Here is a 27,251-nt window from a genome sequence, read left to right as displayed (position 1 = left end):
AATTCTAGAAATAACATTTTTTTTCTTTAAGAGTGTTTACCCCACCAACCACCCACCCTGAGTACTATTTACATGCTTTTTTTTTTTTTAACTGGATCAGGGAATCATCGCAAGTATGCATACAACTACACAAACATATAGGATACCTAACTGAAAACCCACTTTATTTATTCAAAATAAAATAATGCGCAGCATCCTGGCAAAAAAAATGCAGAATGCATTTTGTGAGGGAGTGGTGTCTGGTATTTTTCTTCAGAGTGGCAAGTTCTTTGTGAGGGAGATAGTGTCCTTAACCAGATCTTCAGGTGCGCTGAACGTGCTTCAGACTCATGTCTTGAAATTGTGCCTGAAAGAGTCTGTGACTGTGCCTCACGACTACAGTAGTCCTCTGTTTCTCAGTCATTTCATCAAGTGGGATTTGTCTCTAATTTCTGCAAGATACTTGTTTATAGCTAAAATAATACTTTTTTAAAAAAAAAAGTGGTATGTATATTGTCATAGAGTAAATGTTTAAAAGAGGTTATTTGTGGCCAAAAGGGTGATTTACATAAGCTGACTAAAAAAATTACTTGGCTGTCCTCAAAGTTTATAATTTACATTCCACCCTTTGTGGCTTAGTTTCTTTCTACTTTTATCAAGTTGACCTGAAAGGAAAGTGACTGGTGGTACAAGTTATTGTCCTCCAGTAGAACCACGTGATGCAAATATTTGTGCTGCTTGTCAAACTAAATTTACAATGTTTGCTTTTCCCGATGAAGTCCTAACGTGGCTTGGATCCATTTGCTGTACCTTGCTACAACAGACTTTCTGATGCCTGCCCTTGAACTACTTCATCACAGGGTGTATCCTTGAGGGAGAGGTGTAAAACTGAAATGGTGACATGTCCTCTGGTAAGATGCTAAGTTTCATGCAGTGAAAAAGCATTGACAGGACTCATTTTCCTCTTGAGAGTTCACAAAATAGGTTAATAAAAACGTTCTTACCCTCGTATTTTGCTTGTTAGAGCTAAATGCTCTATTGTACGTATCCACAACCAAGGTTTGAATTCATTCCTTGAACTGAGAGCTGCAGTTGGATGGGTAGCTTTTTTGACAGGTCCTGCATAGCGGAATTTTCTTTTGAAAGAAAGTATGTATAAAGTATAATTTTTAGTTCTAACGATATATAAGAAAATAAATCCTGCTGATACAGCAGCATCCAACTTAAAGCGTGAAATTAGCGTTGGTTTTCATATGTTTGCATTTATTTTTACATATTGGGTATTTGAAATGGAGGAAGAGTTGGAAGATCACCGTCATACAGTCTGCAGTACTCAGCCCTAAGGACTAATTATAACACATCCATTATTTTTATGGTCTAATGATGTCCACAGATTATCAGAAGGTCAAAAATTATGTAAAAAAATCAGAACTGCATCTGTTGGTCCCTTTGAGCAGTAAATTAAGTTTTGTTTCAATCTGTCTCTGCAAAGGTTTCCATTCTACGGCAGGTTCAGTTGATGAGAATACTTGTTGATACAGCTGATTGCAACAATTGGCAAAAAGCTATCTGTATAAAAAAAGAACAGTCTTGATGGCTTTTTTTTTTTTTCTGACAGCTTGCCACTGTCAGACCAAAATGAGAATAGAAATTTTATGTCTGGGAGCTAAAGGAAAGTGCAGTCTTAGATCATTAACTTATTTAAATCAGGTATAACTGAATAGATGAAGAGCCCACATCTAGACCATTTTAAATTCTTTGAGTAGTCCCCTTTTCCTGCAATATCTACAAATTTTTTTATTTTTTTATTTTTTTTTCCTGTCAAATGTAATGGGAGATTTGAGCCAAGAAACGGGGAGTCTACTTTTCTTGCCCTGATCAACAGTTTTACTCTGTATTTCAGAAACAACACCACCCCCTCCAAAAAACAACAACAACGCTGCACAGACGTTTTTGTTGTTTGTTTAAATAGTGCTGGTTTGCTTATTGTGGTTGCTCTGTCCTAGTTAGTTACTCTTGCCTTGACTGCCAGAAAGAAGCCCAAGACTCCAGGCAGTGGCTGAAAACACTGTCCTGACTTCCCAGGCTGGAAATCCAATGAAAAGCTGTGTATTTGTCTTTCTCTGTGAGGTTATGTGCTTCGGTGATTCTAATGGTCAGATGGCTGAACCTCTACTTGGGTGGTTTTGAGCATTGGTTGCTGCGGGTAATTGAACAGTCTAAAAGGAAGAGAGGTGATGCAGTAATCTTGTTAAGTCTGAGAATGTAGAAGTCTTCAAAATGACTAGGTTTGCAGTTCATGAATTGAGTCCATCCTTGTAGACAGTCCCTATTAAATGTCTTGATTGTTTTCTCCAGTTTGCCATTTTTTAGAAACACGGGGACTGTAGATGCTTGCACTGGTGGCAGGGTGTTTTAAATGTGATAGAGGGGAAATAAAAAGTTTCTTGCATCTGAAAGAATATTCTGATTAGGTTCTGCTCAGAGATGCCCTCAGGAGAAGTTGATGGCGCTGTTAGAAAATCATCCATTGCATGAGAAAATTAGAAAGAAAAGGAGGGGAAACACCAAGTGGATACTGTTTTGTAGCCTTGTCTTCAGTGTTTACCAAATGTTAGTTGCTTCTCTGGAAGTTAGAATTCTGACAGTTCGGTTTGCCTCCGAATTAATATACCGTAATCTCTTGGCACCAGGATGATTATTTTTTTTCCTTAAACATCTGAAGCCTATTAGAAGTCAGTGGGACTTTGCAAAGTAAAGTGTTACCAGTAAAAGAAACTGATTCAGCTCCCGTGACAATCCCTATCCCGGGCCGCAGCAAAGGGCAATCAGCGTGCTGCTTTCTCCCAGTGGGAAAACTCCGGCCTGGAGAAAGCAAGCAGTCGTGTGCTCACAACTCTGCATTGCTGGCAGAGCCGAGGTCAGCACGTGGTTGTGCCGTGGTGTCTCTGCAGGACAAGTCTTGTAAACAAGCTCCAGCAGAGCAGCGCGGGCAGCGTGGCCGTTTCGATACTGCCACTGAGCATCCTGATAAAGTCTGCTTGATGCAATCACAGCACTGCACGTATTTTTTTCCCTCCCCTTCCCCTGAAGCAAGCACTGTAACCTGAACACTGACAGGTAGTGAGAGCGGCTGGGAAAGCGTTCAGGCACCACGAGAGAGTGCAAACAAAACCCCTGTTCTGGAAGACAGACGGGACAGCCACGGCAGCAAACCTGAGGATTGTACTTCAACTATAGTCTTGTCTACTACTCGCAGTATGGCTCCTTGTTTTGAATGTAAATTAAGTTTTCTTACTTCTGCACCTGGTATTTCTATTCAGTTACATTTAAGCAGGCTGTTGGCTACATACACTTTTGCCTTTAATGCTGCTTTTTTTTCTTTAAACGAGCAACCCAGAGCAATTTGTTGTCACTTACTGAAAGAGATGCACTTTCATTTATATTTATTCTATCATCTGCTGTTTGGCCTCCTTCCAAACAGAGCAGCAGCACAAAACTCTGTATGTATCTAGCATTCATAATGCCTCATCTGCAGTCATTACTCAAACATCAGATTTCTTTTTGGCTTCCAGGGCTACAATAAATGTACAGAAGTCAACATATCTGACAAAAAAAAAAAAAAAAAGGTTTAGACAACTCTACAATGTATTGTTTCTTGAGATAATGACATTTAAATAGAATCTCCATGCTCAGAGGTTTTCAAGAGTCAGCCAAAGTCACAGCTGACGTGATTGAGTGTTTATTACAGTCCCGTTCTGAACACGGGGTTGGGCTAGAAACCTCCAGAGGTCCCTTCCAAACAGCATCCTCTGTAACTGCAAGAAAATGCTAAAATAAAAAGTCAGCAGATGGAACTGTTAAAGACCTTGTGGAAGAATGAAGCCAGGCACTTAAAAACAAGCAGAGAGATGAACTGGGTAAGTGTTTTGTTTTTGTTTTTGTTTTTGTTTTTGGTGACTTTTAAGTGTTCAGTTTACTACAGAGAAACTGATTATCCCAATTCCAACATGGGGTCTCTAATGCTTACATCTAGTTTTTGGGGTGTAGAATTGAGGCTCTAGCATTCCCTGAAGAAATACAAAGTACTCAAATGTGCAGTTGATTATGCTTTGCCCATATACAATGCTTTTTACTACAAAAAATCAGGTACCTTCAGTTGTTCACCCTGTATTGGTGAGTGTATCTGTTAAACCTTCAGCTTGCTGTTGATGCAACACTCATAGCACTAACACCTTCAGTGCCCAGTAACAGTGAGAACAGGCTGACTGGTAAACTCCAGGGAATGGTGGTAAGGATGACAGGAAATTCCTGATAAAATGGATTGTTATGAACCCTTGGTTAAGGGGGGAAGCCTTTTCTCTAGGCTTACACAAACCCAGCTCTCTCCTCTCCTTGTTCATCATAGACTAGCCTCCTAATGCTCTTGGTGGGTCTTTACTAGTTGGCTTCTCCAGTAATGTTGGTAATTTTTCTAATGGGGACCTATTGGGCTGTATTGTAATGGGCTGTACTGCAGGTACAGGCTCACAAGCTATCAGCAGAGGGAAAGGATCACTACCCTCAACCCCCTGGCTACTTCGTGTCTCTGTATTTTCATGACATTTATGCTGCTGTGTTTATTCTAGAATTTTCTCGGTGGTTTTCCATGCCTTATAACTTCATTTTCATATTCTAATTTTTCAAATTGCTTTTCTCTCGATGACAGAAAAAAATCCTTGTAGATGTGTGAAATGTTCCAATTTAGTAAACAAGGAGAAAATAAGACTAGCTTTGTGCAAAGTTCTCTGAAATATGAAGAAAAAAAAAAAAGATTTTTTCAGTAATCATAGGTTAAGAGCTTTTTATGTGGTGGCATATTCGTGATGATAAATAATGTCAGTTATTTAGAAGGATGATTTTTTAAATTATCATATTAATTGCATGGATCATTTTTAATGCAAAGTTACATACCTTTTTTTCCCAATTTAAAATATGTACTTCTTAATGCAGAAAAACTTGTGGGAATGCCTCATGATCTCTCAGTGGACCAGTAAAATTTCCAAGAAATACGGGCTGTGGAGGCAGAAAACGTGTTCCTCAGCTTCTGCCTGCAGTGCAGAGTGGAGCTAAAGGTCACGACTGCACCATTTTTAAAAAAAGGAACAGGCAGAAGCTCCCAGCTTCGTCCACTTCCCCTACAAGCAAGGGGTGTTTGAGAGCCTTGAGTCTTACTGTCCGGGTTGATGTATAATGGATCTGCTCCTGCGGACAGTCTCAAGTGCTAATGAAACAGCGATGCAAACTGCTGCTCATCCCCTTGCCTGAGGTCCGTCCTGGATCTGTCTGTCTGTGTGTGTGTGTGTGTCTGCCTTAGTTTGACATCCAAGTCAGGGTTTTAGATGATGTTTTTTCATCAGAGAAATAGAATCCAATTAACTTCTTCAGCCTCCTAGAAAACAATTAACAAAAGGGATAATTATGATAGCAGGATGGGTGGAAGATAACGTGTTTCCATAGGCTTGGCGCGTTGCTGAGAGGCCTCTAGATAGCCAGGGTAGCAGAGGACGTGCGCTACTTGGTGTAAGGCCCTTACCACACGATCAGGTCTCGCTGTTTGCAGTAGGTTACCTGCCATGGTGGTGAAAATGCTCTCCAAACTGCAGAGAAAGAGGAGTTCATATTTCTTAGAGCTTTTACCTTCTCCCACAGGTAACAGGTGGAGCTGGGTGTTACAGGCCCATAGTCAGGTACGTATCTTTTCTGAGGAAAGCTCCCTCCATCTTCTGTAATGCCCCTTCTTAGTGCTTATAGGGTATTAAGCATGAGTCCACAGAAACAATGAGCTGACACCTTCTTTTATGGCAATTTACAAAGAAGTGAAAGACACCCCTCACTTTCCAAATGGGATGAACATTGCTATTTTTCTTGTGCCACAGACATCTTAATATCACCTCATGTTTTGCAGTCGCAGTTGATCTGTTTCCTGTTTTTACATCTGTCATTTGCGTAGGCACAGACCTTATTGAGTTTATAGTAAACTTATTTTATTATGTATTTCTACATCCTACAATTTCCTAGCTTTGAATCTGAGGTTGTTTTCTTGGTTTGGTTTGTTGTTTTTTTTTTAAGTGTAGAGGTATAAGTGCACTCAGCTGTGAGTTGAAGAGGCCATTACAAACACATTAAAAACGTGTTCTTTTACACCTTAGTAATAAATTTTCTTGGTGTGTGTGTGAAATTGCTGCAGAATCAGCTTAGGTTATTTGGATTTATATTTTTTGTTGTTACAGTAAAAGTAATTTAGAGCTTGTGGAAGGTGCCAGAATGACAGCCTTGAAGTTAAGCTGATTTTTCCATTATTTCCTGTCTCCTCTCTTTCAGTTTCTCAAAAACATCTGCCCTTTTCTAATCTCCTGTGAGCTCAGTTTCTCAGACCGCTAAGAGCTCTGAGACAGTGAGAGCCACTTCTCTAGGTATCCTTAGATGATACTTATCAGGCTTGTCTAATCTGAAGACCTCTAATTTATGTCATTAGGTCTAACTTATTGCATTATTCCTTATCCTGCTCTATCCTTGGTCCCTGACACCTTTTCATCAGTGTTATGTGCATGAGCAATCTTTCTACAGGGCTAGTTCACCTTTTTAGATACATTAATTACTGATACTCTTTAGAGAGGACTGATTCAAAAGAAGCCATAATCCAGCTTGAAATCATCTACTGAAACCTTTCCCTTGAATATCACTGTTTTCTTTAGGCATTCAACGAGGTAAGCACAAACTGTGCACAAAATGGTTTCCTGTTATTCTGTAATTCCCTTGCTAATTTGAATCTCGTTTTTAATATATTTCTTCTTTATGTGCATGCATTCTTTTACATTCATGTTAGTAAACAGAAAAAGTTTCCACTCTCTTTATGATTCTTTTTTCTGCTTAAAAGTCCACCGGTGGAGAGACCTACCAAAACAGTTAGGAGGCTGGAGCCCATGCCCTGTGAGGAGAGGCTAGGAGAAACGTGTTTGTTCAGCCTGAAGAAGAAATGGCAGGTAAGATCTAGTTGCTGTCTTCCAGTAAATAACTGTTACAGAAAAGAAAAAGCCACTTCTCAGTGCAAAGTGACAGGACATACAGCAAAGGACACAAGATGCAGCAAGGAAGACTCCAGCTGGACAGAATGAAATTAATCTTCCCCACAAGAGGATTTGAGTACAGAGGCAGGCTGCCCAGGGAGCAGGTGGATCTTCATCCTGGAGATATTCAAAATTTGGCTTTCTGAAGTCCTGGGCAAGCTGCTGTAGCCTGGAGGCTAGCTCTACTTTGAGCAGGGGATTGCACCAGCTAACCTGTAAGGCGTGATTCAAACCTTGGTCTCTTTGTGTTCTACAATTGCTCCTGGTGTGGAGGTCTTTAGTAATGCACGCAATCACAGATATCTGGGTCTCTTCTGCTCAGTACTACCTTTAAATAGCCTCTGACAATTCAGAATTAATATCGCATTTTGAGATTAGGGAAAGGTGAACTTATGACAATCCTGAGGGCAGTGGTTTAACAGCAGAGTCATCAGGTTCCCTACTGACGATGTACAATAGTTCGGTATTGCTAATCCTTTTCATTTACTGCCATTCAAGTCAATTCAGTGGGATCTGCAAAACTGCAGAAGGAATAGTTTTATTGTTAGTTCAACTATTTCACAAATCAGAGTATAAAAGATGACTGAGTTGAAACTAGATGAAATTGTTAGATTGCTGTGCTAGAAGCCAGCCTCCACCCTGGCTTTTTGTATCGCCTTGCCGTAGTGTTGTTACAATAGCACTGCAAAAGGTACAGGGCTGGGGAATTGTGTCCCGAGTTTCAACATGCTGCATTCCTAGCTGAAGGGGCTGCAGTACATAAACAACGAGAGGTATCTACAGATCTGAATTGTTCCTGGTTTTATTAAGTCATATGCTCAGCCGTAAATGTTATGGTGTCTCTAGAGGCAGAATATGAGCTGTATGTAATGACTACGAGTCTCAGATAGAAAGAGTAGATCTGAGCAATTGTAGGACATTTTCATTTCCTGCAAAAAACTGATATCGGCGCAGAATTATCTGGTTACTAAACAGTACAGGAAAGCCCAGCTCCCTTTGACTTTGGCCAAGAAGTGGTCATCCACCCAGACACACACCACACCAGTGCTGGGCCTGGGCTTTTTTGATCAGAGAGGATTTAAGACATTGAGGATTGACGTGTGGTAAAATCAGGGGGCACAGGAGTTGCAGTTTCTCAGTTATTTCATTTTGGAAAGGAAGTCTAGGCACTAAGGGAATGCCAGGCTGAGAGGCACTAATCCTGGCTGGACTACAGCGTGTTTCAAGGAGGCTGGGAAATTCCTCTCTAGAGAAGGAATACCGTTGGGAGGGCACTGATAGCAAGCATGTTTTCTTTGTTCTAGGTGGCTTGTGAGACCATCTCAAAAACAAATTGTGGAGAAAAGTAACATACGTGTGCTGCTGAGTCTCATGTAGGTCCCACGTGATGTCACCCAGCACGGTGGAGATGTTTCTGATGCTCTAGAACATCTTGCAGGCAGTCAGAAACAATATTAAGGCAACTGAACTTTACTTTCCTGTGGGTGGGACTTCAGCAGCTGGATAATATCAGAAGCAAAGTAGCTAATCTGGGTTTTCTTTCAAAAAAATGTTGTGTTGTTTTGTTTTTAGCAAAACCTTTTCAAGCAGTACTGCTATGCCTTGCACTGAAAAAAAAAAAAAAGTGAGCTACAGAAAAGTCTAGAAAAGTGTGTCAAATAACAAAAAGTGTCATCACCATTGACACACAATTTATCTGTTTCTTATGGATTTGCATCCACATCCAATGTTCAGGAAAACTCAGAAAATAACCCACTCAAAACCCTCAGATATTAACTAGCTCTTTAATGCTTCCCGTGACAAATTGCAACAGGTCATGGAAGTGACATGCTTTATTAAGAATTGATGTTACATAAAAGCTTCGCACCATTAAAATAATCTGAAATCTCCGATCATGCAATTACAGAGACTGTGCTGTTCTCTCTGAGAAGAAATAATAGGGGTAATGTAAGATTCATGGTGGGAAATAATTTGGGGGGCTTTCTGAGAAGTTTGAGCACAGGATAGAACATTACGATTTTGTATTACGGTGTGTCTTGGTACAGCACGGTGATAACAGAGTAGCCCCACTGACCTCTGTGTACCATACTGAAAGGAGAGCAGAACTCAGTATGATCCTTTCCCCAAGTTCATAGAAAAGCGTGGCAAGTCAGATTTGGTCTGAAAAGGTAAATATAACAAATCAGGGTATTTTCCAATATTCTTTGCAGTACATCAACTGTCTTATTATGTCAGCTTTTCAGCTGACATAATTTTCTGTCTCTAGGCTGATTTCCAGGCAATATTCTGAGGTAAACTAAGCTATATTTCAAATTGACTCTGTCCACCAAACAAAGGACACAGAAACATGGAAATAACAGAACAAGTTGGGTTGGCAGGCACTGCTGGAGGTCAGGTAGTGCGGCCCCTGCACCAAGAAGGGCCAGCTTTCAGGCTCAAGCAGGTTGCTGAAGGCCCAGGTGGGTATTGGGAATGCCTCAAGATGGAGACTCCACCACCTCTCTGGGCAACTGCCTGCCCACTCCTGAAGGGAAGATGTTCAGCAAAACATCAAGTCAGCTCGCCATTTACACAGCTGCACTGAAATACTGCATTTTCCTGAACTATGCCATGTTTGTTTAAGACAAGGAAAAAAAAAAAAAAGATGGTACATGGGAGAACAGGGAGATCTCAGTTTGAAATGAGTGATTGCCAACAAATTACCATTGATTTACAGAGAGAATGTGCAGAGACTTATGTGAATGATACCTCTCTGTTAGGCTAACTGCTAAAACATCCAGTGGAAGGGCTTTACTGTGCAAAAATGAATAGCAGATGCTGATCATAAAAAGAAGTCAAAAGTCTCAAAGAGCTGGTAAGGACACTTAAATTTATGACTGGTAGCACCAAGCAAAGCTGTCGACTATTGTTTCTATGCAAGGACTGCAGACAGGATTTTAACAAATGCATCGTGATTACTGGAAAGCCATTATATTTGCCTCCAGAGCTTGAAAGTCAAAGATAGAAAGATTGGCTCTAGCTCTAGAGCTGCTCAGTTCCTTATGTGTGGAAGATGAATGCCAGCAGTGACAAATTGCCCTTACATACAGAACATGTAAGAGATGGCCCAGAAACAACCTGTCAAAAGAAACCAAAGCATACGCAGCCCATGACGACAGCACTGCAAGTTCTTGTTACATAAACGTTCTTCAGAGGAGGTGACCTTGTTCAACAAGCTTCAAACACACTGGCTCCCAGCACCACTTACGGACGTAGGACAGGCCCAAGGCATTGGAGAAGAAGGGTTTGGGACTGACAGGAGCAGAAGAAATGCTTTCTCAGAACCATTTCATACGTCAAATGAAAACCACCTCCTCCAGCAGGTGTCCCTGCAGGGTTTTCTTTGCCTAGAGGTCTGACCATGAATATCCTCTTAAATGCCATCCGCTCATTCTCACGTGGATGCGTCCACTCGCAAACTGCTTGCTGCTTCCTAGCGAGGAAATGAAGTTGGCTGGGTGGGAGGTGGGAGGAACCTGGAAAGCTGGGGAAGCTTTCTGAGGAGAACAGAAATCCTGCGACATAAAGGAATAATAAGCAAATGCAGAAATGGCAGCTGGCTTTGGATGAGCGGAGTGTTAGAGGGTTTTGAAGATCAAATATGCAATGCTGAAAGGAAAAGATGCACCTGAGGCACCGTGTGCCTGCATAACGTTAAAACAATGGCTTTCAAGGAGCGCGCAATACATTTAAGCATTGATGCACTTACTGGTTATATTCCAGCTCCTGAGGGAAATGTGTCCACAGAAGAGCTGATCCCTTGAGTGCTTAAAGGAGCAATTAAGGGTATTGCTAGCAAGCTACATGATTTCTTAATGGCAACTTTGTCTGCAGACAATGTTGAAGACAAGCCAGTTCTGGGCTTGTGAGTAATGAGGGTGTCTTACAAGGACAGGAAGCAGCAGAGCAATGTGATGAACAGAACGGCAGGTACAAAAGCAAAACGACACACTAAAGAGTAGCCTCTTCCATAAAGGTCCCACTGGTGAGTGTTCAAGAGCCTGTAAGCTGCAAATTAAAACATGATGTAGCATATAAAATGTCATAAATATATCCAAAAAATAACATTAATGCATACTCTATATGTAATATATTTTATAAGAGTATATAAGCATTTCATGCTATTGATTAAATATATGTTAACTGACTGATTCATTTATACTTTAATACTTTAGAATTTTACTTTGATATATTAGTACTAGTTAGTGTTTTTTAGTATTAATTAGTATTTTTTTATAAATTGTATTTCATATTCATATTGTGACATAACTCATAACATATTACATAGACATGTTAAGACAAGTATTCATAGGTTATATAAAATACTACACTCATTTACTATATTTATATTACATATATTGTATAACGTAAACTACTTATCTATACACATTTACATATGTTGCATTCTGCATGTATTACACAACTTATAAAGTAATATATATTACCTACAAAAATAGATATTTTAATTTCTTACTGAAATCTAGTTATGTGCCAGGGGTTAAAGGTAACCAAAATGCTGAGCATCTGTTTTGTTCTGTTTTGGTTTTGTTTTCAGATTTAAAAAAAAAAAAATCTGAGTGATCCAGAGATTTAGGAGCTAGTAAGCCTTGTACATGTAACTGACAGAGTTTTAGTTGGTCATTTGACATAAAAAAAAGAAAAAAGGACAAAGGAGAATATAATGTAGTTAATCACTCAAAAACCTTTGAGGAAATCCTTTCTTAGCAGCTATAAAAATGCAGAATCTTGTTAGAGCTACAAATCTGGCCATGAGACAGGAAATAGATGAGGACTGAGAAATCAATTTTCAGGATAGTAAAATATGAGAAATGTCAAAATATTTAAAAACATTAAGCTTCAACAGTTGACTTGTATAACATTAAGTACTTGGAAATTTGAAAAAAAAAAAAGTTTGTGAACAGTGAATTAGCAAAATCTGCAGAGGTATTTGTTTTAGTTAAAACTTGAAAATATTACAAGGAAGTCTAATGAAGAAGGATGTAATGAAAGGTAAGGAAATGGATGATACTGTCTCGAATGGCCCTTCATATTCAATACAAAGGAAAGAGCACTGGAGGGAAAATAGAAAACTCTTCAAACACCTCAGAATGTTAAGTGGATAATACCGTCTTGGTAATGAAATACGGTCACTGCTATACTGCCATACACAGATCACGGTAGACCTCTGCTTGTGGATAATTCAAGTCAAATTAAAATACCAACACACTGAGACACAACTTGGCAAACCATAACAATTATTTTCTCTCTTTTACAACAAGTTTTACTCACTTCTCCCAAGTGCGGGCTCCTCTCGGAGGTGCTCAGTGATGGAAGAGGAGAGCCAGCAGCCATGGTCTGCGCTGACCGGATGGGGGGAAAAGGCTGATCTCCTGCCGGGTGACCAAGCACTGGAAGAGGCTATCCAGAGAGGTGGGGGATGTCCACCTTCTGAGATATTCCGGACTCACCTGGACAATGCCCTGAGCAACCTGATTTAGTCTCAAAGCTGGCCTTTCTTGGAGTAAGGGGTTGAAGGATATAAACCTGCTCCAGCCTGAATCTTTCTGACCCCCAGGATGAGTCTTATGCTCTCCTCTAAGCCACGATGATACAGACTTAAATGACTGTCTCATCCAGCCACACAACTCATTTGTACTGATCTCAACATTTCTGTTATATCAAAAATACAAAACAGATGCCTGTTTCACATCTTGCCTAGCATAAAATAAAGCAGTTGTTTTTATTGCACATCATGAACGCAGGATGGAATTTGCAGGTAATATTAAAAGATTATGAGATACGTTATCTGAATGTTGTCAGGCATTTTTTCAGAAAAGCATTGTATCTTCCAGTCTGTTTGTACAGCATGTTCGAAGTCTGAAAATCCTAGCAATAAAGTTACTGACTAGCTAAAGATGCCTCACATGTAGCACAGCATGAACGCTAAGATTCCTTTGGGATCGGCTTTAAGCGGGACAAAATTTCCATTGGGATCAGGTGCAGTAAGCACAACAAAATCAGAGCTCACTGCAAAATGTGTTATCTCACCCTTTCCAGTTGTCCCTGCCTTCTGAGGGTGTGCACAGCTCCGAGGCACTGCAAGACCTTTCTGCCAGCCTTCACGGAGCACCAGCTGTGCTCGGAGCAATCCGGGGAAGCCGCTGTATCCTACTGACGATACGCGGGTCCTGTGGCAGCCCGTAGTTAACTCTTGCTGCTTTCCACTTTCTGAAGTATCTGGATCCCTCAACACTAAGTAAAAGGTTATTTTAATTTAAGTAAAAAACATGTTTTTGCTCAGTACTGATAAAATGGATTTGTTTATTTTTTAATTACTTTTGACCTCAAAAATGGAAGACAAGGTGAAGCTTTCTCTGGAGTAATTTCTCTGTTCCTATTCAAAGCGTTATGTTGCTTAGGAAGGACGAGACAGAGGTATGAAGGGAGGGTGGGGTTTTTCCTACAAGCTGAGATGAGTCACTGTGTTGGATTTTTGCCTTACTGATAGAAAGTGGAAAACAATGAGCGTACAGAAGGAGGGACGTGAAAGTGCTTGTCTGTCTCAGCTGAGTGCATTTTCTTGCCACCTAGTCTCCTGATTTTACTCCCTTTGGCTAGATCAGTCTAGAACATAACACCTTTGCTGGTTGCCCGGTGTTAACTTTGCTTTCCTTTTTTCTCCCCTTGTCCTGTCCTCCCTTCCTCCCTCCATTTCCACTCGCTGCACCACCTCACCACAAGGAATCTGGTAGGTTTATCCATTAGGCAGCAGCAGAGGATTGATTTGGGAAGAATAAATCGATCTTTTCAACATGTAGCCCTTAGGCAAAGAGGTCCTCTGGTCAGAGAGCAGTGAAATAAAAAAACAGTTTCCTATTGCTGAGGTCAAGAAGGTAAGACCTTGTATTTTCTCACAAGAGAGTGCATTCCTCACTTGTAAGAAAGAGATATTGAAAGACCTCAACATTTCTCCTCCAGATTGAAAGAATTTAATTTAATTGAAATAATGCCTACAAGGGATTACCTTTTGACTAGCTGCTTGAGTCAACCTCTTATGTTACTGATGTTGACTCAGCTTTGCCAGTGTTGTCATCCACTGAGCAATGGTTTTCTCGGTTTGGCTGAGTCTGTCAGGGAACCAGGGAGCTGGAAGCAATGTGGCAGCAGGTTGCTTAAAAAAAACTGTTTTCCTTTAGCATAAACCTAGCCTCTAAGAAGTTAAGGACACTCTTAAGGAGACATTCTTCAGTTGGAAACGGGGAGATCCTACCTTGCCACTAGTTTTTTCTTGCGTAGAGAAAAATCTGGCCAATCATTAAACACAAAAAACTATTTTGGTTCTTTGTGCTGTTCAGTTGAAGCTGACTGAATATGCTAGCTGTTTAATTTCACAAGTTAATGAGTGTACCTAAAGCTTCGCTTCATCATTTGTTCTACAGCATCACTATTAGAGGATGAAGGGATGCAAGTGTTGGTAAATAAAATGCTGTTTCAATTGCTCTATTACATGAGAGCTATTGTTACATGCCACGTGACAAAATCTCAGATGACTTGAAAAATTGTCCTGAAGAGGTAATTTATTTCCTGAAATTAATTTCAATGACAGAGGGGGCACAACCATGTTGTAAGTTAGGGCTGTCTACTCTTTGTTTCACGCGTCAGCTCTCACGAAGAGATAGCTGTCACTTTAAACCATGCAAAGGCAACAGCAATGTTTATTTGTGCTCATTAGATAAGCACACACTTCAATTACTTGCTATATTAGCAGCTTCCCACTTTCTTTCCAGCTGATACGTTGCACAAACTTACCTCAAAACATATGAAATCAGGTACAGCTATGCGAAGCAGAAATGAGTCATACAAGCTTACAGATGACTGCTAGCTGAGGGAATTTACACATATTTGTGAGCACTTTCTGTCCTACCCAAACTTGCCATTTTGCATTTAAAAGGAGTCCACACTGGCCCACGATGGTGTCCGTGACACGGTCCCTTGGGTATTATCCAAGCATACCCCAAAATCTGGGAAGGTGGAAAAGTATATCAGCTGAATGGCTGCTTCAGAAATGTGAAGTGATTTAAGAGAAAGAGTATGAATAAGAATTTCCTGGTAGTCTTCTAAATTTCTAGGTCCCCTCTGACTTCTCATCCTTCCCTGTCTGGCTTGCTTTACTGCAGGAATTTTGTTCTTCTCTGTAAGTAGCGTTCAAAAGAAATCAACAGCATAAACTGAAGCTTCTCCTTCAGGAGGCTGCAAAAACTTTTGTTTTGTTCTGTTTCATTTTGCTTCCAAAAAAATCATAAGTTCTTCCAGGAACATGGTTACCTACAATAATTTATGATTACCATGTGTACTGCTCTGGACACGGTTTTCAGCTCCTTTACCACCTTCACCATGGTGGACCCTCAGCATACATACCCACATTCTGCTAGTTACATTAGGATTTACCATGGGTATTATGCAGTTTTTCACATGGGCAGATGGTGATAGGACAAGGGGGATGGTTTTAAACTAAGAGGTGAGATTTACATTAGATGTTAGGAGGAAATTCTTTACCCAGAGGGTGGTGAGGCCCTGGCACAGGTTGCCCAGAGAAGCTGTGGATGCCCCATCCCTGGAGGTGCTCAAGGCCAGGCTGGATGGGGCTTTGGGCAGCCTGGTCTGGTGGGAGGTGTCCCTGCCCATGGCAGGGGGTTGGAACTGGGTGGTCTTTCAGGTCCCTTCCAACCCAAACCATTCAGTGGTTCTATGAGTATGGGCAGTGTCCAGCTGTCTCTTTCTGAAAGCTGGTGTATGAATTACTGACTAGGCAGCAACCTGATCACATCACCTGCCAGTGAAATTCATGTCAAGAAATACATTCTCTCTTCAGGTCACTTCCGATAGGCAGGAATCTTTGAATTTAGTATTGCCAGTACAGAAGGAAGAGCAGAAATGGCTTTGAGACAAAGCTGTCATCCGTAGCTCAAGTGCTACAGAACTTGTATATGTAGTAATGCTTCAGATTTGGAAGCCTTATGGGTGTTACAGTGGAAAGAATAACAGAATAGTCTGCTTCAGCTTTGGTCTTGGGTCCAGTTTTGGGTCCAGCTTTCCCCTGGTTTATATATAAGACATATAAGACCACGTTGGACAAGGCCCTGGATAACCTGGCCTAGTAGGAGGTGCCCCTGCCCATGGCAGGGCATTGGAACTGGGTGGTTTTTAAGGTCCTTTCTAACACAAACCATTCTGTGGTTCTGTGATATATAAGATATTGGGAATAAAAACTGAGTACCTGTAGAGAAGCTGGCCAAAAGGTCAGACCAAGAGTCAGATTTTGTCTTTTTGGTGCCAGAGGTGGCCAGCAAATCAACACACCTCATTTCAAGAGACCCTATAGAGGCTGGGCACCAGTTGTGCTCACTGACAGCAGCAGAAATGCTCGTGCGATGCTTAGCGTCAAAACCAACTGCACTTTCAGTGTTATTCCGTTTTGCACCCTGTAGAGAATCAATGAGATGAATCACAACACTACTCACTGTTGCAATGTCAACAGCTGTGCTCTAGGGCCAGTCACTTTGAATACATTAGTTCTTTGTTCAATCCCTTTGTTTTCTTCCAAGTGCTCTGACTGTGCTTGTGAGGGAGGGGTACTTGACAACAAAACTTTATCTCAGAATTGGTGTTAAAATAAGTGCCTTCACAGAAGGCTTTCCTGTCTAGGAACGGTGATGCAAAGCACACCAGGGAGCAGGAAAGGAAAAACAAATGCAGGTTCCCACACTGGCCTTCTTTGGACAGGGGAGCCATGTATATCGAGCAGATTGGGATCTGTCGTGCAGCAGAATGAGGACGTAAAGAACAAGTAGATATGCTGTATTATAACACATGCCAGGTTGAGGTCCCTGTCAGAAATGCCAGCAAAACCTTTTTTTATTTTTTATATTTTGCTTCAGACATCAATCTGCAAAAATTTAACAGGGTGCAGGTAAAGCCAGGACAAGACTGATAACAGGGGTTTTGGCCCTAGTAATTCAAGAATGGCTCACCTTAGCAATCATGAAATCCTTGCAATGTGAGGCAACCTCCACTACCGTAAATTGCTTTTCAGAATTTAGAGAATTTTCCCACAGGATATGCCATCTGTAAGCTCCAGGTTTGCTTTACATGCTTTCGTTTGTATCCTCTCTGCTGAGGGAGATATTTTTCAATCTTGCATTGTAGGCAAAGAGACAGCATGAAAAACCTGTTAGGCTTAAAGTGCTTCAGGGAAAAAAAGAACTGAGAGTTCTCTCAAAATACATATTTATATGGAAAATATTTATAACAGTGGACTGGTAGCTGTTGTATGTATGGAAAAATTTCAGTGTGGCTCTGCTAATTAGGCTTAATCCAGGGACACCTTCAACAGGTGTTTGCATGAGCTTATACAACTGCACCCACACAATTATGTTAGAGCATGGGTTACTTGGGAGGAGGTGGTTTACACTAAAAATTGGTTGGTACTGAGCCATGAACAGCTGGCCCTTGCTGGAGGCTTGTCTCCCCTGTGAAGAAGGTAGAAGAGTTCTGCTGCTTTCATTTTCTTCTGGATAACTGAGAGGGCATGGGGAGCAGCCCCATGGGGAGTAGCTGCCCATCTTCTGGTTTTACGATACTGCATGCGCCACCTTCTGCCCGTTTACCATCCTTCCAAACTTCTAACCATCAAAAGGGCCACATAGCATGAAGTACTTCTGCAGCTTGAGGAGAAAGCATGTGTTAATGTGGTAATTCACGAATCACCAGGTGTTTTCCTTTCATTCGTGCCAGTGTAATTAATTTCTGAATTTGCTTGTATGCAAGTTTTCAGGTTCCTTTCATTTATACTCAGCTGTGGTTTTGATTATGGTTGACACAAATTATTTCTCAAACATAACAGGACGGAAAATGCTACTTCTCATTATTATAATCATTTAATTCAGTGAGTTGTAAATAATGAAGGCAGCCTCCTGGAAGTGACTGAAGTTGCATAGTTAGCAGCTTTATGGATCCAGGTGGAGCTTCACATATTAGGACAGGCATATTTTTGGCCATGAAATTTGTTTATTTGCTATTTAATATTGCTATTTATTTAATATTATCTACTTTATATAATTATAAAATTTATTTAATATTGCTATTGCCATTTATTTGCTATTCAGTACCTCTGAATAGCAAACAATAATATTAGTAGTATTACAGAATCACAGAAACATTTTGTTTGGAAGGAACCTTTGGAGATCCCTAGTCCAAGCTCCTGCTTTAAGCAGGGCTAAATTTAAAGCTGCGTCAGGTTACTCAGGGCATTGTCGAGCTGACTCCCAGAAATCTCCCAGGGTGGAGATCCCATTACTTCTGGGCAACTTACTCTGGTGCTTAACTGCTCGTGTGGTGAAGAGGCTCTTCCCTCCATCCAGCTATAACCTTGCTTGATGCAACTTGCGTCTGCTGCTGCTTGCTCTTCTGTTCTTCCATCTCAGAGAAGATGGCTCCATCTTCTCTGCAATCTCCTCCTAGGCAGTGGAGGGCTGCGGTCAGACTCCCCTTGGCCTTCTCTTTCCAGGCTGAGCAGAACTTGCTCTCCCAGCCTCTTCCCACACAACATACGCTTCAGACCTCTAACCATCTTGGTGCCCCTCCACCGGATTCCTTCCAATTTGTCAAATATTGTCTTGTTGTAGGAGTAGGGGGCAAAACTGGACACAATACTCCAGATTTCACCTCACAAGTGATGATCAGAGGAAAAGAATCCCTTCCCTTCACCATTTGGTTATGCTCTTGCCAATGCAGCCCAGTGTGTGATTAACCTTCATTAACACAAAGGCACACCACTGATCCCTTGTAAATCTGCTGTCCAAGTCTTTTCCTGCAGAACTGTGAGCTAGCCAGAGAGTCCTCAACCTGCACTGATCAATTGGGTGGCTCCGTTCAAAGTACAAGACTTAGCTCCTGCTGTCAAATTTCACAAAGTTCCTGTTGGCCTACTCCTTCAGCTTGTTCAGGTCCCTCTGAACTGAGCCTTGCCTTCTACAATATTGATCATTCCTCCCAATCTGGTGGGATTATTACAAATTCTGTTAGTATATTATAAAATTATATTTATGTAATAATTATATTTAATAACAAAAATTGTGCCCAATATGAGGCATTACCTGAGTTTGTACTGTTATCACAGAGTCTCAGAACCAAACCATGCTGATATAAATGAAGAACTGGTCTAAGTTTTTTTTTTTTGAGGCTGGTCTGCTTTCATTCCCAAGATGCATGCTAATTCCTGAAAGTATGGATTTTTGTGCTGAATTCAAAGTCTTGGTTGTGTTGAGAAACTTCAGAAGGGGAACCTCTGGCAAAAGTCTACGAATCTTTTTAACGCAAATGGCAAGTGAAAAACTCCTCTAAATCACACAGACAATTAGATTTGGTTCAGTTACATTTCATTGATCTTGTGGAGAGAACCTGAGACACACTTCAAATATTTCTGTTAGTAAACCAAAGTAATTTAAAACACATGAGGTCAGCAAGTAAGAAAACAAGAATATTTGACAACATAAGATAATGCATGCTAAGTGTGGTGGCAAACACTATGTATAAAATGCAAAGTTTTCAGAGTGTGAGGAGTTATCTCTGAATTCCCATTTGGTGAAACACAACTGCAATGCATATTTATCACCACCTTATTTAGCAGTATGAACAAAAAGAACTGTTATAAATAAACAAATAACACTATGGCAGTTTCACTGCTGTTATCTTGACATTCTGTTCTGAAGTCAATCAAACTGAAAGACAAAGCAATCAGGGAAAAGACCAATTCAAACATCCAAATTACAGTTTCTATTTTTGTGTTAACTACCGTCATCACTGATTTGTCCAAGACTTGCTAGTGTGAGGAAGCTGTCGGTGAAATTTGACAGGTGTCAGCATGGCATTTGCATGCTTCTAGAATGAAAGGCAGGTTTTAAATGTCAATTTACATGACTTGTTTTAAGGTTCCCTTAGCATATTAGTGAAATTTGGAAGTGATTTAAAGAGGTGGGTAAAATTTACAAAGTAGAGTAACATAAGTTTAAGTGGCTACGATTAAAGAGTCAATAACACGGTGAGGGAAAAAGTCTTTATACCTTCTTGCAATGTCCTCCTGGCTGCTCTTGTGGCAGTACCTCACCTCTAGCCTTTCATGTTCCAAATGAAACCACCTCTCCAGTGCAGTTGTGCTGATAATAGCAGCTGACTCACTTTCAACCTATTTGTCCTCAGACCTAGTTTGACAGCCGCTTTATTCTTCGGAGCGAGCAAAGCAAAAACTTTAAATGTGTCACTAACTTGCACAAAACCCTTCAGTGCATATTTAGTAACCCATCTGCTCTGCAAATCTGAACCCAGGTCAGAGACGCACTGAGCACTTTGACTCAGTCCAACTAATATATGCATGATTGTAAAGTGTTTGCAAGATCAGTATATGGATACGAGGCAGGATGCACATTGCCTAGACAGGCTCAGAGGCTTGTTCCCCCAGCTGAAAAGGCTGGAGAAGGTACGTATCCAGGAGCTTTTCTTCAGGGCCTCTACTGGCTGTCATCTTCTGAAATGTGGTGTGGGCAGTAGAAGCCATTTAATATAGGTTTCTGCTTGTCAGGGATGGGGGGATAGATAACTGGAAAATTACACTGTACTGGCAGGTCAGCCTACTTAATTCTGTTGTAATTTGTTGTACGCTTTGAGGAGAACCTCCTTCACCAGCATTCACCCACCACATGAAAGAGACAAACCTTTCACCCTGACTATGCAAGTGTTTCCCAATGGAAGACAGGTAAGCTTTCAGACCCCTACGCGTGCATCACACCTGCCCATGTATCACTAAACAGTAAATCCTCAGTACTCCAGCACAGCTCCATACCCTGGCATTCAGCTGGAAGGCAGCTACCCTCCACAACCCTGCTGGACAAGGAAAGTGTGCTCATAGCCAACTGCCTCATTGGAGTCACGTAAATAACCATGCTGGCTTTAATGCAAGTGTCAAACCAAGACGCTATGGCAGTGGTCAATGATCTTGAAAGACGAGTAAAATGTGGCAAAGAAAAAAACAGATTTAAATCCCAAATGCCAGTTCCACAGTATTTTCTCTGCATGGCCAGCACATCAAGATTGGTTTCTTCTGTATTACAAGTTCCCGTGGAATGAAAAGTCCACATGCATCGGGGTACTGGCCGTGAGAGCGATCACTGCTTGGCAACTGTGACTTCAAATGTCTTTCTAAATGAGTTTTCTAAAACCATATATATTACATAGTCATACCACGTGGATTTGTTATGCTAGAAAGGCTTTGTCCCAACCCTGCCTTTTATACAAGAAGCTCTGTTTTAGGATCTTATTTACTGCTTTGGAGAAGGAGAATGAATTGAACCCTTTTTTATATGACATGGTGTTACAGCTCTAAATAAACAGGCCATGCTTATTGGCTTTCTTTGGACTTGGGACTGAAGTGCATGTTGGAATGAAGGAGATGCTTTGCCTCTGGGAGAGAAAATAAGGCAAGTTCAAGAGGTCTTTGAGTGCTGATTTTTTTTCGTTTTTAGGGCCAATTTCTAACGTCACAGCAATGTGTTCCCTCATAAATCACCAGCTCTGTTCTCTGTGGAGAACCTTCAGTGTTTAGATATTCAGAGACAGCTTCCTTCCTTTACCATAAGCTTTCTTTATTCAATGTCAGTGTTGAGTAGTTTTTCCAGACTTATAGAAGCTTCTCCAAAAGGGCATATTCTAAAAGCCAGGAAGCAACTTCCTAATACAACTTCACACCTCCACAGATCCTACTTTCAAATTAATCATCTGTTCTGGGGGCAGCAGATGGAAAATAATATTCCTGAGTACATGGCTCTAATGAGAACTGGAGGACCCGTGCTGACTGCTGAGTTTACAAGAAGCCCTGAGAAGTTTTTGGACTGAATAAAGATGGAATATTGACACTTACTGCGAGCAGAAGAAATTCTCCCCTTCCCCTTCTCCCCCTCACACTCCCGCTTTGATATTGTGGACCTTTGAGAAAGACTAAGACTGGCCAAACTATTTTGGCCTCTTAGGTCTTGCTCCCTTCCTTTCTCTCACACACCTTTCCTTTCCTGATGTTCTCACTGACTTTTTTAGGCTCGTCTGGTGCAGAAGTAGAACCCAATCTTCAGCAATAGCACTGAGGCATAAGCTACTGATACAGCTAGACAATAACAATGTACTAATTTCTCTTAAAATAGATCAACCCTCTTTCTAGATCTCTTAATTAACTACGTTCTCACCAATCTCCCTTCCTCCTTGGTCAGAAGCATAACGCTTCTAATGCTTCCTGCTGTCCCCTTTTTTACTGCACTTCCCCCTAGCACAGGCTGCTCCTGCTATAAGCCGTCTCTTCAATAAGAGCGTTTTTATTTTTGGTGTGGCAGGAACTTCATCCCGACCTAGTTCATGCAGTGTACTTTTGCTTCTTTTTTTCCTTGGACTATTTGTTGCTGTAGCTTATCACATGTGCTCTGCTCCCCTTCTGCTACAGCTTCAAAGCGCTCCAGATTTTTTTGATTTGCCTCTCCTACAGCTCCAAGACTCTGAGTGATACAGAGAACCTCCTACAGCCAGAAAGCAACTGTGATTTTTAGCAATGATGTTTGCTATAACTATTTAAAGCACACTTAAGAAGATACATAATAAGTAGGTTTGAGGAAAGTGGTAGCAATCCACCCACTACCTTCCTTTTAGCTAACCCTTTAATTAAATATTAAAGATATGGTTCTCAGGAAGATTTAAAATAACCCACTGACAGAAAAAAAAAGAGACAGGTTGAAAAACAGCAGAGAAAGAAATATTCCCTCTCCCCCCACCCCAGGATTTACCACACCTTCACATTGCTTTTAAGAGCATTTTACCATGCTGACAAGGGAAGAGCTTTTCAGAAGGGAAATAACAAACCCTATGCTTTCCAGCGCTATATGTTCCTCTACATGTTTTCAGGAACTCCCACTAGGGATTGCAAATTATTCAATGCCAAACTAAACATACCAGTTTTCTCTTTCCTAAAAGATAGCAAAAAGTGTTCATAAAAAGGAGTAACTATGTGATTTGAAATGCTGTCCCTCTCTCAAAGGATACATTCTGCTGCTGGATGCACAGAAGTGACAGCCTGAGAGGGAAAGTATATACACAGTGAATTGCAGCATTGTCTCAGAGTATACAACAGGGTGGGATAAATCACTGCAAGATCTGTGCGCATTTATGGTAAAAAGCATTTCCAGTTATAACTGAGATAAGGCACACCAGGAGGGTATCAGAAATGGTCTCAGGCGAAAGACGAGGCAGATGAAGGAGATGAGGGAAAAGCGTGAAAAACCAGCTATGTTCACAAGACTGAGTGGCTCTGACCTGAATAGCCATTTCGCTGCAAGCCGAATGTTTTTCTCTTCATCTAGCTGACAATCAGCTACATGGGCAAAGCAGATAAACTGAGCAGTGTTTGCACCACTGCTGCGTGAAAATCTGCTCTGCTACTTCTTCATTTGTGCTCTCGTTCCTTTCTTCTTCGTTACTCTTTGGTCTTCTCTGTTGTGTGTTGTTGTAAATCAAACTCTAAGCCCCTGACCTGTCTGCACGGTCTCCACACATCTAGAAACTGGTCAACCACTTTGACGTAGTCTTGACTTAGAGATATAATGGAAAGTGTTTTCAAGCACACACTTTTTCCCCCACCAAATTAGATTCTTACAAATGGTACTGTCCTGCTTGCAATTAATATACTGCCACAACAGACATATGTATAGGATTTCACAGTAGGAAATCTATTACTTTGAATACAAAAGTTGGCCAAAATGATGGAATCCTTGAGGCAACAAAAACGATACTGGTGATTTTATTCAGCATGTGTCCAATACGATTTTCCATTTGGAATCCACATTTTTTTAATGCTTTCCTTATACCATTCTAAACATTACCTTCAGCTTTTATGGAGTCCCTTAGAAAGTTTTTCCATTTGTTTACCAGAAAACTTAAATCTTAATGATTAAATAATAGGACATTTATATACATCAGTGGGTTTTCTCAGATACTGGGCTCTAAGTACATACAATGTCTATTGAGTAAAAAGAAAAAAGAAAAATCCAGTCATGCAAATCATCTTACAAACCATGTTTCATTTGCTTTGAAAATTTTTTACTCTGTTACTGGCATATCATTTTAAAATTAAGCAGATAATTTTTTTAAGGTTGCTTTGTCCATTTCCACTTGTTTGTTTTGCCGTTTTGAAGAACTGAGGGGCCACATGCGACTGCAGAAGGTACTGGCAGGGTAATAATGCTTCTGCTACCACCAACCACTTCAAGCCCTGGCATGGATGTGTTTAAAAAAACCACCTAACCTTCAGCTAACTGCACTGGTTTATTTCTGAACAGCACATCACAATATCAGCATAGATAGCACATTGTAACCAGTTGGGTGATTCCACTTAATAATTTGTCAACACTAGGACCTTTCATCATTTTAATTCCGGTTTCATTTATGAATTAAAGGTCATATATAGAGCACAAATGAGGTCTAAATTTAGTCACAGCAGACCACAGTTCCACATAAAGACAAATCTTCAAGTTATGTTGACCTGCTAGGAGACAAAGATAAACAGCACAGCAAACATGTACCTGCAATGCACTGCTTCCCTATTAAATATTAACTGTTTCATTTACATTTAAATGAACTGAGCAGTAATGGATAGACTTTCCAGTACTGCTGTTTGGTGCTGCTGTCATGGAAAGAAGCTGAAGACAATGTGGGCTGTATGGGGGCAAATGATGCAATCTCAACATCCGCTCAAGTGACTTCAATGACGACCATTCTCCAGTCTTGAAATATAATCCTAAACAGCATCTTTTTTTTCCTCTCCCTCTGTAAACACATCTGCTCATAAATAACTTAGATGTCTCCTTGACATTCATGGTATGTAACTGAAGCTGAAGTAGAAAAGGATGGGCGGTGTACAGCACTGAGGAGATGTCACAGTACTTTTGTTCAGCATTTTTGTCAAGTGCAGGTTGCTAACATCAGCCATCAGAGACGGGCGGAGTGACCCACCCATACTTTTCATGGGTCTTCACCAAACTCTTAAATGTTGCTTCAGCTTCCTTTCGACTGAACGACTTTTTTGATTTGCCAGCTTTTCTGCAGATACGGCCCTGCACCAAACAAAAAAAGAAAACCTTCATTAAGCATGTGAATATACGCAGCTGGAAACCGCAGCTTAAGTTTTCAACACCTCCAGCCACCGTGTATTTGCTTGCAGATACCAGAAAGCACTGTTCCCGAACTGAGGCGGACAAAGATACTATTAGAGATGATTAAAAATGGTAATGGAGTAAAGGGGGGAAAAAAAAAAGACAGACATCTGCTGGCTGCTTCTTCGCGATGAACCCCTGTGCTGGCAGGCTGCCCTGCATGCAGCAGCACCCCGCTGCTGCCTTGGGGCTCGCTGCTCTTCTCACACCCGCTCAAACCAACGCAGGGATGTCTGCCTTGCAGTGCTCGGCGTGCAAACCCTCATGCAGCCCCGTGAGGTCAGAGGGGCAGCCCCAAGCAGGCAGGGACCCTTTGCAATGCGGGCCCTGTGGCCCTTCCCAGCCACAGGAGAGGAAGGGGCTCCCCTAGTGCTAGAGGAGAACGGCACTACAAAATACATCCTTCCCACCAAGCACACTTCATTTTATTTCCTCTCCTCTGAACTGTCAGAAATGAATAGCCCTGGCACATCCTAAAAGCACCTCTAAACATGCTTGCTTCCAACCTACATAAGAAAAATCTAACTTGTTTACTACCCCATCGTGACAAGCTGGCTCGACAATACATAAAAATATACGCATACTGCACCTCTATTACTTTGCCATTAAATATTACCTCCAAACAAACATCAGCATATAATTTCAAATCCTTGCTTGGCAACGTAGACATTTAGTGAGTTATTAATAGCCCACCTTAGTTTGCACATTGGTCCATGTCAATTACCACGTAACAGAAAACACAAGGAAGAAATACAGCTGCAGATTTATTCCATTCTGCAGCACTAATACTCTTTACAGTACTTCTGCCTATTGGGTTTGTCACAGAACAGACGTTTAATAAAATCACGAGTGCAATAATTTTTGTAACTTTTTGACAGACTGCACAAACGTTATTTGATGAGCAGATACCATAGTACCATGTTACAATTATTAAGAACCACGATAGCACCTTCTGATATTTTGCACTCTTTTGCTCAAAGGGATGCATCAGGTTGCATTTTTTGCTTCCTATATTTTGCTGCCAATTTGGAATCCAAAATGAAAATTGTCATTCTTAATTACATGCAACAATTAATCCTGAGAAAATAATTAGCTATGTGGAGAAAAAAAATAAAAAAGGGAAAACAACAAACTCTGTCTTCAGAGTAACAAAGCTATTTTTACACAGTAAAATGAGTAAGATTTCCCTGCAGTGTGGACAAATCATCTCACTGTAGAAAGCTGTCACAATATTGCACAGATATGCTTTTGTGTTCAGCACCACTATTATTGTAACAAAACTAGACATAGGACATAAAAAAGCTGTTTTTTATTCCTATTTTAAAAAGTCCCTTTTCTGTGTGGTTTGACTTCTCTTTCAGAGAACTTAAGATTAAGAGTGGCCTTTAATTCCACGCTCCATTTATTCGAGCCGCCCTTGGTTTTCTCAAAAATAGATATTTTACCTTTTGACGCTTTTTCTCCCTTTTCTTCCTATTCCCCACTTATAAACTGTGAGCATATTTTCAGCATAATTTCTCTTTAAATATTCTTGTACTAGACTGAACAGTAAGACAACTTAACTTCACTATCCCCACACTAACCCGGCAATTAGTATTTCACAAATAAGGATGGTCTGAAGGGTACTCATTTAACCCTGAAAAGAAGTGTTTGACAAAAGGAATAATTAAATAAAACTAGGTAACATTTTCAAAATCTCATGAGTGCTACTTCTAATGCTGCTCATACCTGGAAAATTGCTGTTCCTGTTGGGTGCTGCACACACACCGCATCCCCATTGAATAATTAAATTCTATATCCTGCAATAGTATTCTTGTTATTACAA

General features: G+C 40.7%; 2 protein-coding genes across 6 annotated transcripts in view; one reads left to right on the top strand and one right to left on the bottom strand.

Annotated features, from left to right (window-relative positions):
• Nucleotides 1-39: 39 nt before the first annotated feature.
• Nucleotides 40-24,467, top strand: LOC310893421 (uncharacterized protein). 5 transcript variants are annotated; one of them, XM_083822373.1, is made up of 4 exons: nt 40-3,899; nt 5,671-5,708; nt 6,899-7,004; nt 13,185-24,467. In XM_083822373.1, the coding sequence occupies exons 1-4, from the start codon at nt 3,831-3,833 to the stop codon at nt 13,329-13,331; spliced, it is 360 nt and encodes a 119-aa protein (XP_083678499.1). In that variant the 5' UTR covers nt 40-3,830; the 3' UTR covers nt 13,332-24,467. The 5 variants fall into 5 exon arrangements, with proteins under 5 accessions (XP_083678499.1, XP_083678500.1, XP_083678498.1 ...); XM_083822374.1 differs by having other exon boundaries at nt 12,427-24,467; XM_083822372.1 differs by having other exon boundaries at nt 12,407-24,467.
• The window catches only part of UBE2QL1 (ubiquitin conjugating enzyme E2 QL1), a 17,381-nt gene continuing 14,129 nt past the window's right edge, over nt 24,000-27,251 (bottom strand). Inside the window, exon 2 of the mRNA XM_083822370.1 lies at nt 24,000-25,327. Within this exon, the coding sequence (XP_083678496.1) occupies nt 25,196-25,327 (132 nt within the window). The 3' untranslated portion in view covers nt 24,000-25,195. The remainder of the gene's footprint in view (nt 25,328-27,251) is intronic.

Source organism: Anser anser (assembly GCF_964211835.1).
Source record: "Anser anser genome assembly, chromosome: 2".
Classification (NCBI taxonomy): Eukaryota; Metazoa; Chordata; class Aves; order Anseriformes; family Anatidae; genus Anser; species Anser anser.
This window is presented reverse-complemented; position numbering and strand designations above follow the sequence as displayed.

Bases quoted from the DNA above. Each gene is read 5' to 3' on its own strand.
- LOC310893421 (XM_083822372.1), top strand. From the start codon at position 3,831: ATGGAACTGTTAAAGACCTTGTGGAAGAATGAAGCCAGGCACTTAAAA. The intron at 3,900-5,670 runs GTAAGTGTTTTG...CTTCTCCCACAG, and splicing joins CAAGCAGAGAGATGAACTGG to GTAACAGGTGGAGCTGGGTG. The intron at 7,005-12,406 runs GTAAGATCTAGT...TTTTACAACAAG, and splicing joins GCCTGAAGAAGAAATGGCAG to TTTTACTCACTTCTCCCAAG.